The 13,416-nt window shown below is 45.0% G+C and overlaps 1 protein-coding gene across 2 annotated transcripts in view; it reads right to left on the bottom strand.

Moving 5' to 3' along the window:
* Window positions 1-9,209: 9,209 nt before the first annotated feature.
* Window positions 9,210-13,416, bottom strand: part of QKI (QKI, KH domain containing RNA binding) — a 160,520-nt gene continuing 156,313 nt past the window's right edge. For both annotated transcript variants that reach the window (XM_032184276.1, XM_032184282.1), the window contains one exon: window positions 9,210-12,010. In XM_032184276.1, the coding sequence (XP_032040167.1) occupies window positions 12,000-12,010 (11 nt within the window). In that variant the 3' untranslated portion in view covers window positions 9,210-11,999. The remainder of the gene's footprint in view (window positions 12,011-13,416) is intronic.

A 13,416-nucleotide genomic window follows, 5' to 3' on the forward strand; every position in this document is an offset into this window, starting at 1 on the left:
CTTGACTTTGCCAATACCCTTCTCTTTCCCATAGAAATATTTGAAAACATGTATGTTCATTCCAGGAAGGAACAAGCCCCCTAAACTCAGCAGAACATGGGTGCAATCTTCACCAGCTCTGCTTTCAGCAGCAGCTGTGCTTTAACCCTACCGCACAGAACTCACGAGGTATTTACCACCGGCTGCACTGGGGATCAAGGTAGGTTAGTTCCAACTGCTTTTAAACTCCTTTCTTTGTACTCCTTTCTTTGTATGTCACAAGAAGGAAAATTACTACGTTAGACTAAAAGAACGGCTTCATTTTTCCTTCCAAATGAAGTGCCCCAGAGCTCCGCAGCAGGTGGGAAGCCTGGAAGTCTCCATGTAGAGATCCACTAAGTACACATAGCTTTACTTACATCTCCATTCCAAAACATCTAAAAACTATCACACAGACCAGACAATAAATCTCTTCTTGCGATTCAGGAAATAATGAGAAACACCATGAGAGACTTTTGTGAAAAGGCAATGAACCTTTCTGTAGGGAGGCCAACTGCATTCACATGGCAGGGGGGGATCTGGTTACCTCAAGCACAACAGTTCCTCAATTTTAACTGCTTGAGGGTGGCAGCTTGGATGGCAACTCTCCCTCTCTCTTAGTCTGCAGTGAAGACCAATGTCCTCAGATCATTTAGCTTCATTCATCACTCTCCAGGGAGACCTTTCCTTCCAGGATTCTGCTTTTCTGCCCTGGTCACTCAATGGACCCACCGGTTTTCTCAAAAGCTTCTCTGACTCGTATTTTCTGGTTATCTACTCTTACCTCTTCAACTGTTAGGTCTTGCAAAATTCAAAGAGGGGAGGTGACCGACATTTTACCTTCTGTAGTTATTTTTCCTTTCTCTTAGCTTTACTTAGCTTTACTTTACTTTACTTGGATTCCTCTTTTCTGAAACAGATAGAAGATGGGCTTAAACAGGGTATTGAATTTTGCCACTTTATTATGTTGGTTTTTTCCTCCTTGCCTTGCTGCTTAGTGCTGCAAATGCATCCTCTGCTTTACAATCAGACCAGACCACTTGGAGCCTTTCTGGTGAATGTACGGATCTTCATTTCTTCACTTACAATAAAGCTTTTCTGAATTACTTGATTTCTTCTGGAGGATTTGTCTTCCAAGTCACCCTGTCACACTTCTGGATCTCAGCATAATTTCCCTTCCTCTCTCCTCACCACGCTTGCCTCAGATACTGAATACTTAGATTGCATTCTTTAAAAAAAATCTTATTTAGTACAATTTTCAGTAACAAGCAGTATGACATGAAGGTAACTCTGCTGCTGTCCCTGCACCAATATTAGGCGGCTGCACTGTTTCTGTCTTCTGAGTTAAGACCAGTGCATCACATTTCAAACCCCGTTAAGGCAAAAACCACTGCATGTTGCCTGTGCAAGGGGTGGGAGTAATTTGGGCTAATACTGTGTGTTCCTCATCTGCAAATGGAGTTGTGTTTACATTCGTGTTCAGCAGGGAAGACCAGCAGTACAGAGTCATGTCTCATTAGCAGTGTGAAGAACTGGACAATGCTGTTTAATGCTGTTTCATAATTTTACATCCTTCTGCCTCACTGCTGCTAATTTGTACCCTGACCTGGGTCCATGTAACTCCACTCATAACGTGATCCTTCTGTGGTATGTCCAACAAAGAGTCATTAAGGCCTTTGAGCACACTTGACGTGCTTCGCATCTCTGCCCACATCACCACACCTGCCCGGCCCTAACCACCCTTGTGCAAAGGTGGCAACTCAGCCAAGTTAGCTTAAAAAAAAATGGGGTTCAACTTGCCCTGCTGCATAGTTCAGCTCAACCCTGCAGAAAGTCAGTCAGTACACTTTGTGCCAATCACATGTTCAGAAACTACTCTCTATCCACATCAAGAGGAATTCCCTTCTCAACACCACTCCAGCAGAAAGGAGTGAGCTTTGCTCTCTGTGGAACATGCTGCATCACTCCAAACACAGTCTGATGCTTCTTCAGCTTGTTTGAGGAAAATACAGCTACCCACTGAAAAGAAAATCTATATATCCAGGCAGTAAGCATGCCAGAGCAAGGCTGAAGGCACACTAGCTCCTAGGAGGCAACAGGGTGCAAAGCAGCATCAGGAGGGGCAGCTGAAAATAAAGCAGGATGGGAAGCCTGGGGAATGGGAGGCAACGGCTGTGGTGAAGGACGAGAGCGTACGCTCTCAGACACCATGGGTCAGATACGCCTGGATGTGAACCAGTCAGATGGGAGAGTCAAACACAAATAAGCCCACATTTGTAAGCGATGAGGTAAGTCTCCACTGACAGTGCTACTGCAAGGATTGCACAAGGACTATTTCAGGCCTGCAGCTCTCTGTGCTGCTGGCTGTGGCTCACCTGCAGCCTCCTTGCAGCAGAAGGAAGGCTCCCCAGGGCACTTGCTGCCCTCTCCCAGCAAGGTCCCCAATGCCGTGTGGGTTGGCTTCCATAGACTTCTCTGGCTGTGCCCACGCCGGGGCCTGCTTCTCCACATCGCCCCTGTGGAAAACACCAGCCTTGGGATGTCTGCCCTTGGTTCTTTGGTCTTCCCTTTGGTCGCTCAGATGCAGTTCCCTGCCAGCAACAATTCTGGAGGGATTTCCTGGTGGGACACCCACCAGTGCTGCTGGAAGTGGCTGGGAGGTGAGAAGCAGAAAGCAGTGGCACTGTATCTGCCCTTACACAGAGCAGTGCCCCGTTCAGGAGGGGCCTGCTGGGGCCATCTTCCAACCCTGCAGCCCCTGCGATTTTGGTAGCACCCCCTGCACAGCCTGCTGCTGGCTCTGCTGTGGAGAAGAAACTCCCCATCCCATCCCACCAGCTGTGCCCAGGCTGCTCCTATCCTAAGGAGCAGCTACCCCAGGTCATGCAGGTGGTCAGGCTGCCCTCCTCCTTGGTGCCTGTAATCACAGTGACCCATAGCTGCATACAGAGCTGCCACCCGTGCCTGCTGGTGTCAGGGCTCCCCCAGGAAAGCCCCTTGCTGTGATGTGGACCTGGTCAGAGGTGCTGGGATAAAGGCACTGCAGGCTCTGCTGCAGGCAAGGCCTCTCAGAGCAGAAAGCAAGGCCCTACAGGAGAGGCTGGCCTGCAGGGGAGCAGCTGGGGTGGCCCAGAGGTCCTGTGGGCAAGTTCCACAGAGTCTTGCTTCGGTGTCGCCCTACACAGCACATTAAGGCAGAGCCACGACCACCCAAACAAATGCAGTGTGGCGGCATGAGCTGGGAGGATGACAAACACAAGGAGGAGAATCGGGGTGCGTAGCTGCTGCTGGTGGGATCAGAAGCAGCGCTTCTTTCGCATAGGTTTTGCGTAGCATAAAGGCTCCTCTGATGTTTCGTGACCATCAAAGGCTTTGAAATTCACAGGAATTTCAAGGAAGGCAGAAGTTCATCTGAAATGAGAGAAAGATTATATTTTCCCTCCCACTGTATTTCCAGCTTCCTGAGAATTTTCCTTTGAAGGTTTCACTGCTCCCAGAAATGTCTTTATGATGTTTCTCAAGTTATTTCCCATACAGGAACATCACTGCACAGCACAAGCAAACAGTAGAGGTTCCGAAAGCAAAGTATGGGGTTAAGAAGTGAAGCTGTTGGAGAGCTTTGGCTTCTAAAAAAAACCACCAAAACATCCTGCAATGTGGTAGCACAGTTAGGAGGCAAGCATACCAGATTTTTGATTTTGGAGAGATGATTTCCAAGGGGTGAGTTTGACAGAGCAGCATCTAAATTTTTGCTGACTAGAGGAGTAATACAGGTATCTGTGCTAAGGGAGAAGTTCCAATTTTTCAAACATTTTTCTCAAGTCTCTGTGTGGGCAACTCCACCTGGGAAAGCAAGCACCAGCAGAGCTCCTGTAGCGGGGAGGAAGGGAGAGAGGTATCATGGTGAGGCATTTTGCTTTGCAGCCTGTGGAAAGGGGACTCCACGAACTGCTCTGCACTGATGTGTGGCCACCAGGGAGTAGATAAGCATGGGGCAGCCTGCAGAAACTGTGAGATGAAACTGCGAGATGAAACTGCTCTTTTCCCTTTGATAAGAGGGAGCTGGTGTTGAACCTATTACTCAGATTATGGTGGATCTGAATTCGTTTCCCCTTGAGCAGCAGCTACAGAGACAGATTGGTTGGATTAAGTTTCATTTTCCTATGTAAAATGACTTAACTGGGTAGATAAAACTTAATATATTTGTGAAGCCTCATGTGTTTCCCTGAGACTTGATCACAATAATGTCTTATGAATGCCTTGCTGATTGTTTAACGAGTTATTTTTCTCCCTCTCAGACTGTTAATAATAAATTATAAGGAATGTACTGACTGCTTGAAATGATTCCACTAATACGAGTTCAGCTGCACAACTTGCTCTGTTTTGCCTCCTGCTACCTCTGAGCACATGCTTTTTCATGAGGATTTTGGGGCAGGGCAGTTCCCCCTGTTCTCGTGAGATAGGAAACCCACAGGCCCTGAAAGGCAGTGAGTATCAGGGGTGGTCAGCCTTACAAACACATAAGGTTTCAGTGGAAACCAGCTAGCTTTGCTGTTTATCAGTTCACACAGTTGTTTATCTTCCAGACTTCTGCTCATTAAAGCAGAGTCAGGAGGGGCAGAGGAGTTTCTGAGACAGCTGAGGAGGGATGCTCTTGTTTCAAGGCTATGGGACAGATCTAGGACCTCGTTGTGTACCATGCCTGACACGGCTTTGCGCAAGGTCCAGTGTGAGTCGCCTTCATCTCACATAGACTTCGCTGGCTCAAGGCCTTGTTGTCCAGCCTAACTACACAGGGAGCTTGGGCAGGTAACAAAGAAGGGAGAATGGTTCCTCCCATTTGTTTTAGATTATTTACCTGACCTAGGATGAGCTGCCGTGAGAGCTGCCCGTGTGCTGCAGCTGACAAGGGAGGAAAGTTAGCCAACAAGCCCAGACCAGTACTAGGGTCAGGCTCTCCACCCATTATGGGTCTCTTTTGAAAGCTTTTAACTATAAGAGAGTTTCTGTGTGTATTTTTAATAGCTGTGAGCTGTAAGAGCCCAAAGTTCCTAACACCTGAAACTATTTTCAATACAGCCCATAGTGGATGAAAGCACAGCTGGCTGTGGATGCCTCATGGATCATTTCACTTGCAGGGTTAGAAGAGCAGCCTGTGCTATAACTGTAGGCATGTAAATGGATCAAACTCTGCTTTCCCAGCTACTCAGCAGCATTATGCTTACAGGGGGAAACAGCAGAGAATTAAAAGAGAAAGAAGGCGAGCAAGGAGAGTAAATGAAGGATGGCAAGAAAGACACGAGGTGCTAGATGTCACTGGCATTTATAAACTTCCATTATTAGCCTTCACTTTCATCCTCTTCACGTCCAAATCAAAGTGCTTTCTCTTTGGGTAGAGTGCCGCGCATGCAGAGGAAGCAGCTGGCAGCACACAGCAGTGCAGCTTTCCACAAGCAGCCAGCCCAGCTCATGTCCTGCATTCAGACCAGAGGCAAACCACATTCGTAACCCCGACATGCAGGTACCACAGGTGGAGCATAAAGCCAGGCCACGATGTGCAGGACATCGCACTGAAGGGAGTGGGAGGGTGGCACACGGCCTGTGAGGTGGTGGGATGAGCGCTGTCCCACCTTGCAGCCCGGGCACAGGGAGGGCTGCCCTGCCTCATGCCACCCAGAAGAATGCAAGGCCATGGGTTTCCCTGCAGGATGTCCATGCCCTCTGCCTGGTTGCCACGTAGCAGCCCAGCCAGGCCTGTGTGCACAGGAGGAAGAGAGAGAGGGACCTGCAGCTGAAGTCCTGGTGGTGAGGGGTAGGTAGGGCAAGAGAGGGTTATGCAAATAAAAAACAATTCTGCAGCTTTGGAGGAAAATACCAAGTATGCAAAAGAGAAATCATGGGGAACTTCCTAAGTACTTGCACTGCGTGTTTGTGGGTTCATACATACTGCAAAAGTGTTTATTCCATTAGCAAGACTTGCTTTAAAAGTACTGTCCCAGCGTCTCCTCTGCCTACACTGTGGCACTGAGGCACACCAAGGCCGCAGGTTGACTTGGAGTCTCAAGTGAAGAAAGCAGGAGACGGGGAGGTCAATGCTTTTGGTGTTGCTCTTTAGGCTGACTCACAGCTGGGTTACAAAACCAGGTAGATGAGGATTACTCACTGTTTTTTTTTTCAGCAGATCAGAGCTCAGCTTTTTCCAACACCAGAGTTGGCAATTGTCATCTTTGCAAGCTAAGGAAGGGCTGCACCTGCAGGTGGACTCATTACCACTGTTAGGACACGTACAAGTCATCCTACGTGGTGAGACACCACAATGTGAGACTCTGTGAGATACCACAGGCTGCAGGAGGGCCAGGAGAGATGTACTGGCTTTTCCGCTCTCTTTGTAGATACCTTTGTACCTTTAAAATTCGGGGTGTGGATTCCTCACATGTTGACACCCAGCTCTCAGAAATGGTACGTGCTGAATGACAACTGGGTGGCAGAGGCTGAGAAATGTCCTGCTCTGCTCCAAATATTACAAAGAGGGCACTTGGATTTCTCTAGTGCCTCTTTCTCTGCTTTAATAATACGTGCTTTAACCTTCTCTCGTCTCCTCCACCTCTCAAGTCTATATGGAACTGTCACTTTAAAAGGCACTGGTTTGGGCACTGCAGTGCTGACTTCTGCACTTGGGCAAAATTGCTCCAGAAATCAGAACCCACTGGCAGATCAATATTCAATAAACTCGTATTAAACTGTACGGTCACTATTGTCCTTGTGCCTCTCTATGTTCTTGGCAGTCACTACAAACTCTCTTAAAAATACCTACTCATGACTATACTTTCACCACACTGACTTACTAAAATAGCTCCCATATGGCAAACACTTTCATGATTGCTTCCCTCTCTCCAGCCGCATTGCTCGTACAGCAGCTGCTCCTTTGGTTGTCAGACCATCACGGCACCACACCACCAACCTCTCCTCTGTCTGGCAGGGAGCTAGGAAGCATTTGCATGTTTCCACACAATGGAAACATCATTATCTTTAGTATTTTGGATGTTAGAGAATAGGTAGAGAAAGGAAAGGACATTTCTGCCAAAAATACACGCTACAGTTCTTAAAAAAACTTAATGTTTCAAGCATTAATTCAGCCTCTAATTATTAGGGAGAAGGGCAAGATAACCCTAGAAGTCATGGGCATTGCAGCTGCCAGTTGGAAGACCTTTGGGCCTGCCTGCAACAAACCACGACAAAACCTCTGGTGGTTGGAAGTGTATCTTGTTTAAAAGAATGGCTTAAGCAAAACTAGTAGGAGAGGCAGAGAAGAGGAGAAAACGTCTGATCAGAAATTGTACTTAATCTATGGAGGAGCAGTTGATGACTTAAGAGATCCAAGAATGCTGATTTTCAAGTCATAAGAATAACACCAAACACAGCAGATCTGCATTCGGGCCACCAAAAGAGAAACCTCGTGAAGCAAGCAGGTGGGATTGATTTCAATGCAAGGATGACGTGTTTCTCTTAAGTTATCCACTTTCTTTTCAAAAAGACTCTTGCAGCAGGCAGGGATCAAGTAATTACTCTGCCCCTGTTCACAAGATATCTCAGAATAGTAACAGACCACACACCCAGGAGATGATTAAAGGAAGTCAGAGGTCAGGAACACAGAAAAGCTTGTGATACAGAAGAGAAGATTTGCATGGCCATTAATATTTCATGACTTAGCAGCCATGTCGCTCAGAACAAGTATCTGCACAATAAAGGAGGATTGTCTGCCGTCAGGTTGCATATTTCAAGACATACCTGAGTCATAAAGGCATTATTTATGTGCCTCTACCCATGGGCGGAATGCAAAAGCCTCCTGGTTCTTGTACCTCTCTGAGGGCAACCTGGGAGCCCTGGCTGAGGGCTCAGCAGGGGTTGATGTGGGGCAGAGCCCCACATGCTACACCTCACTGGGTGAGCTTCAGCCTAAAGCCAAAGCATATGAGGTATTTTTTTGACTGCAGGCATATTAGTCCCGATACAAAGGAGGAGGTGCTGCGCTACTGGTACATCTCTTCAGCCATTATCCCAACCCATGAAACAAAAGTGCTATTTATATGCAAGTGTATAGGTAGCAGTACAGGCAGAAGACTTTGTATTTGCTGCCCATTATAGGCACATCAAAGCTGGTAATTAAACCTGGAAAAGAAAGAAGAAAAAAAAATAAGAAAGAAAGAAAGAAAGAAACCATAAATTACTACTTTTCCCTCAGTGAAAAGAGCAAGATGTGTCATGGATTAAAAACAGAAGCATTTCATCCCAGTGTTTCAGCAATTATCCTTCATGAGATTTTATTCTGAGAAAACCGAGCCTGCAGTAGCAGCAAAGCAGGTCCTCTCCTCTCACAAAATCAAACAAAGCTAAGAATTTTCCCTGCCTGCACATGCTTGTATGTGGCTGGAATAAGCACAGGGAGCATGTGGTAGGGCTGACTCACCGGCACAACCAGACTCTCCTGTTGCCGCCAGCCCCTGATGTAACTTTTTCCCTGCCTTTGCGAGTGGGTTCTCCCTTCCCAAACCTGCCAGCAGCAAGGCAGCTTTGTGCAGAAGGAACTTGGGGAGCCAAAGACATGTTGCCAAGAGGTCCAAGAGGGGTCCCTCAGGAGGACAAGGCACATTCGCATTGCTCATCAGAGCTGCTGCTGCTCTAATTCTTGTAGTGTGTGTGTTGGGGGGAGGTGAAAAAAGAGGTGACAGAAAAGGAGGAATTGTAGAAAGGCTAAAAAATAAAAATAATAAAAAAATCACAGCACCAGAATTGCACCCCAGTGTTTTACTGACAAGATGTGTAAGTCCTTTCCCAGATAATTTAAAGCTGAAATGAGACTTAATTGTGCCAGTCCTGATGGCCCAGTCTGCGTGCATTGCAAATTACTCACATGAGCAGCCCCACTGACTCCACCTGAAGTATTCTCAGACATGCACAGTCTGGCTCACAGTGACTAGTGACAGCAAGCTGTAAGGGGAGAAGGGATGACAAGGGTGAAATTGCTCTGAGGCAACATTATTTACTACTTCCCTCTCTCCTGAAATATCAGAAGTTTAACTATTTCATTCACCGTTTTCACTTCTGTTTTAAACCAGACATTTGCCAGAGTGGCAACCATTTCTTTCAGTTTCCTGACACAGGGAAATCAAGACGACAAATCTAGAGTAGGATAAAGTCCTACTTCATTACTATGATTTATTATCACTGTGAAGTACATGACAACTAACATAACACAGGTGTTTACTTCAACAAGATAAAATCTTGAAAGACAACTGAGGAACTAAATCCCCGCTTCTCACCTTCCACTGTACTGGGGCTGGCCAACAGAAAGCATTTGGTTGCCAGCTGACTTGTGGTTGAGCATGACCAAGGATAAATCAGCTAATATTGGGCTTTGTTGGGACTAGTGGCATGACTGCTTAGATGATTTTGATTTTACTTTACACCGATCATCTGCTAACGAGAGCTCTTGCTTGAGAAATCCAAAGTCTTGGTTCTCACAAACAGCATTTACCTTTTTATTTTAAAGGCAAAATTTCTTTCACTGCAAAATTGGCATCCCAAATCTAGCTGTTCACAGCTATAAGCCTGAGGCTACAAGCATTGTTGTTCTTACAATTTAAGGCACTTCAGTTTCAAAAATCATACAGTAGTCTGAGAACTGAACAGCCAGAACCTCAGGTGATTGCATAAGAAGCCTGGTGTTTTTATGCTGACTTTTTTTTCCAAACACAACCAAGGATGAGCGATCCTAACAAAGTAAAATGCAGCATCCAGGACACAGACAAGGATTTTTTAAGAGTTACCTGATATTTAACATCACATCTCAAATGGAGATGTTGTATTTCACAAGTACCTTCTCCTACATCCAGTAACACATGCGCACCTTCGTTGAACAGGAATGCAGAACGCTGCCAGACTGCATCCTTTCCAGCCCCTTGAGTTTAGCGTGTATTTTAATAGATCTGTATTTGTAAAGGGCATCATGTATTAAACCATCACTGTGCTGTAACTGTATTGGGATACCTCTAGTTAGTCAAAAGCTCAAAACAGTGCAACCTGAGCGCACAAACATCACTGAGAGTACCCACATGCTAGAGTCTTCAGCACACTCTGTGAACACCTACAAAAACTCGGGGCAGCCACGCATTTTCCTGAAAAGCAGCAGAGAATTTAAGCAATCTTGGTATTTTGCCATCAGATGACAGTACCAATCCAACAGGTAAAATGTGATGCATTAGATACTCTTGTACTATTATCACATCTGTCTCATCTCCCACATCATACCAGCAAATTTCAACGCCCACCAATGCAATCCAGCTTTGCCTACTCTGCAGGCCCTCACAAGCACAGCGGCTATCCCCACTTTTACATTCCACTGGCTAAGAGACAAAGAAATGCTGCTGGTGCCTGTAGCTGCACCTGTGTCCTTTCGGCTCTCCTCAACCACACCGGCAGTGGGAACCTGTAGCGCAGCTCAGTCCATCCACAGAGCCTGCAGCACGGAGAAAGCAATGAACACGAATCAAGCCAAAGCAAGCGACGGCCATCTCTGGTGCTGCTGATACCCACCAAGCTGATTTGGTCTGAGAGCACGACTCGGCTGGTTGAGAAGATTGTGTGAAGTTTTTATTCTGTGGGCCTGACTAAGTAAGAAGTCAAAGTTATTTTGTTTTGCTTACATCCTTTATTTTTAAGTACATTCAAGATCGTAAGACACTCGGATACCGTGCAAGAGCGCTCGGCTCTGTTCTGCCTGAGCATTTCAGTCTTGAATGCAGTTACCCACATCTGCTGGTGCTAGGGTGTTCCTACCAACCTCATTTCACAGACAGGGAGCTGAGGTACACAGGTTCAGAACAGGAGTCACAAAGGCACATGGGTGAAACAGCGCTGAGCTTCTGCATGGAGAGCTGGGAGGGGAGTTCAAGAGTGAAGCTGAGCAAGGCCCACAGGTGCTCTACCTGTGTAGCGTGACCAGGGACATACCCAAGCAGCTCAGCCATTGAAGGGGTGACTGTGGGTGTGCTGAGTGACTGGGACTTATTGACTAGCATGTCCTGCTCTGCTCTCGAACAAACACGTTGTCTGCATGTACCACCAATTTTCTTTCCACTGCTGTTAACTTGGACAAAATAAGGTAAGGTGATTGTGCTTTCTCTTACGGAATAACATGACATGACTTTGCTATTGAAAACCTAGGTAATCACACTTGCCCTACTTCAATATCTGGACAATGCTTAATTCCTGTTCCAGGCGACTATGTTTTACTGGATGTGGCTGCGAGGCTCCTGCCCAAAGTTGCACAAATCACAAGTGATGGAAGAAACATCTCAAACCCAGGTGTTCCAAGTGTTCGATTTGTGTCCTTGTCACTGAGACATTCCTCTTCCTTCTGCTTGGACTGAGTCATGCATATTGAAAAAGGCTTTCTAAAAAGTGTCACATTTTGCAAATTCTGATTTAGACCTGAAGTCTTGGTTGCAGTCTTTCTATAAGTGAACCATACCACTTGGCCATCCTAATGAAGGTAAACTTTGCCTATGAAGTGTAAGACAGCACAGGGGAGGCAGGGCAGAACCTCAGAAGAAAATAATGTGAAATTCAAATTAGGCTGAAGAAGGGAAATATTTCCAATAGAGAAAGAGATAACAGGGAGATATGGCAAATCAACTCTTCAAGGGCTGAGATAATTTCAATTTTCTTCACTTAAAATTTGAATCTATAGTCTCTGATGAACTTCTTGTCAACATAGGCTGGGCTTCTTGACAGCGCTGCTTTTCTTTACATTTGTCTTCTCCTCCTGGCTCATACGAAGTCCAAATTAACTTTATTAAATCTGTTCAGGACAGCATTCAAAGCTCTGACATGATTGTATTCTTTATCTTCTTTCAATCCACATAGGTATACATTTCCTATTTTCTCTCAGAAACAAAGCTGAATTCCACAGAAGATCTGCTTCATTCATTGCCTTTCAGGGAAAGAATCAAAATGGTCTCATCACTAAGGTTATATGGGAAACATCATCCAAGAGCATGCAAGTAATGGCCCTGTGGCCTCCTTTGCCTTGTAGTACTGGATCCACTCTATCAAATGATCCAGAGATGTACTAGAGTATTATGCATGTGAAAGTCTTCAGACTGCAATCATGTTAAAAATAAGACATGGATTTTGCCATACTAATTAACATATAATAATATCTCAGAATTGGTAAAATGTTTATACTTTTGGAGATTAACAGGTAGGCTAACAAAGAAACTATGTTCCCTGTGCCCCAATTTTACCATGTATTACTACTCAATGTCTGAGGCCAAGGCCTTAAAACATTCCTTTAAAAAAGTCTGTGCTCGAGGAAGAGGCATATTTATAACTGATTTGCAGTATCTTCTCATTTCACAATCGGAACTGTACAAGGTACAGTCTCAGTCACATGAAAACTACCTTGTCCATTGCTACAAATTATCCAGCAAGAGATCCTGGAAATCATAGCTCAAAAAGTGCACATAACTAGTAAGATAAATATTACACTAGTATTAAATTGTGCATTTCTACTGCATGCAATTACTTTGAGACTCCAAAATAGCTACACTAGTACCTTTATTACACAGCAACACATTTCCCATAATAGTTTTGCTTACTTGACCTGCCTTTTTACTGTATTAGCTTCAATTTAAAAAATACTCCTTTAAAACACTGCCCTACAAAGCAGAGACTGATCTTCAAAAGACTATGAAAGCAAATCACAAGTATCACCAAGTCAAATCAATTGCTTCATTGACTGACCTATGGCAAGAGGACCTGGGACCTTCTTAGTTTCAGGTAGTAGAGGTACCACCTGTTTAAGAAAGACCACACTCATTGTACTGAAAGTCAACAGAATTCACTCAGAAAAGGTCCCAATAACAAGACCCTTCTCTGCTTAGCCTTTTGTCTTCATAAGTGATTGACAAATATATAAAATTTATTTTTATTAATTTAATTGGCATTTCGTTTAGAAAAATTTAATTTAATTTACTGATGAGCTGCTGAAATGATGCAACATTGAGAGATATGCCATTGGTATCTTTTCTTGAACCTCGCCTCTGAGTTTATTCAGTTTACTATTCAAAGGAGTCAACCTTGCTTGCTGCTGGATAGAAACACTAAAAATGGAGTGGCAGAAACACAAAAAAGCTAGTGTACTACCATACTATTTTATAACAAAGACTTTAAAAGGTATCATTTGGGGAATTACCGTTTTATCATGGTTAATTTTTAGGAGAGAGAAACTCAACATGAACTAGCTGTCAGTTGCCTAGTTTTCGACTGCAAACTTGTTAGAGATACTAGGAAAACAATTAGTTGATATTACTACTTTTACTGGTAGACCTGAATGGC

This window comes from Aythya fuligula, chromosome 3 (assembly GCF_009819795.1).
Source record: "Aythya fuligula isolate bAytFul2 chromosome 3, bAytFul2.pri, whole genome shotgun sequence".
Lineage (NCBI taxonomy): Eukaryota > Metazoa > Chordata > Aves > Anseriformes > Anatidae > Aythya > Aythya fuligula.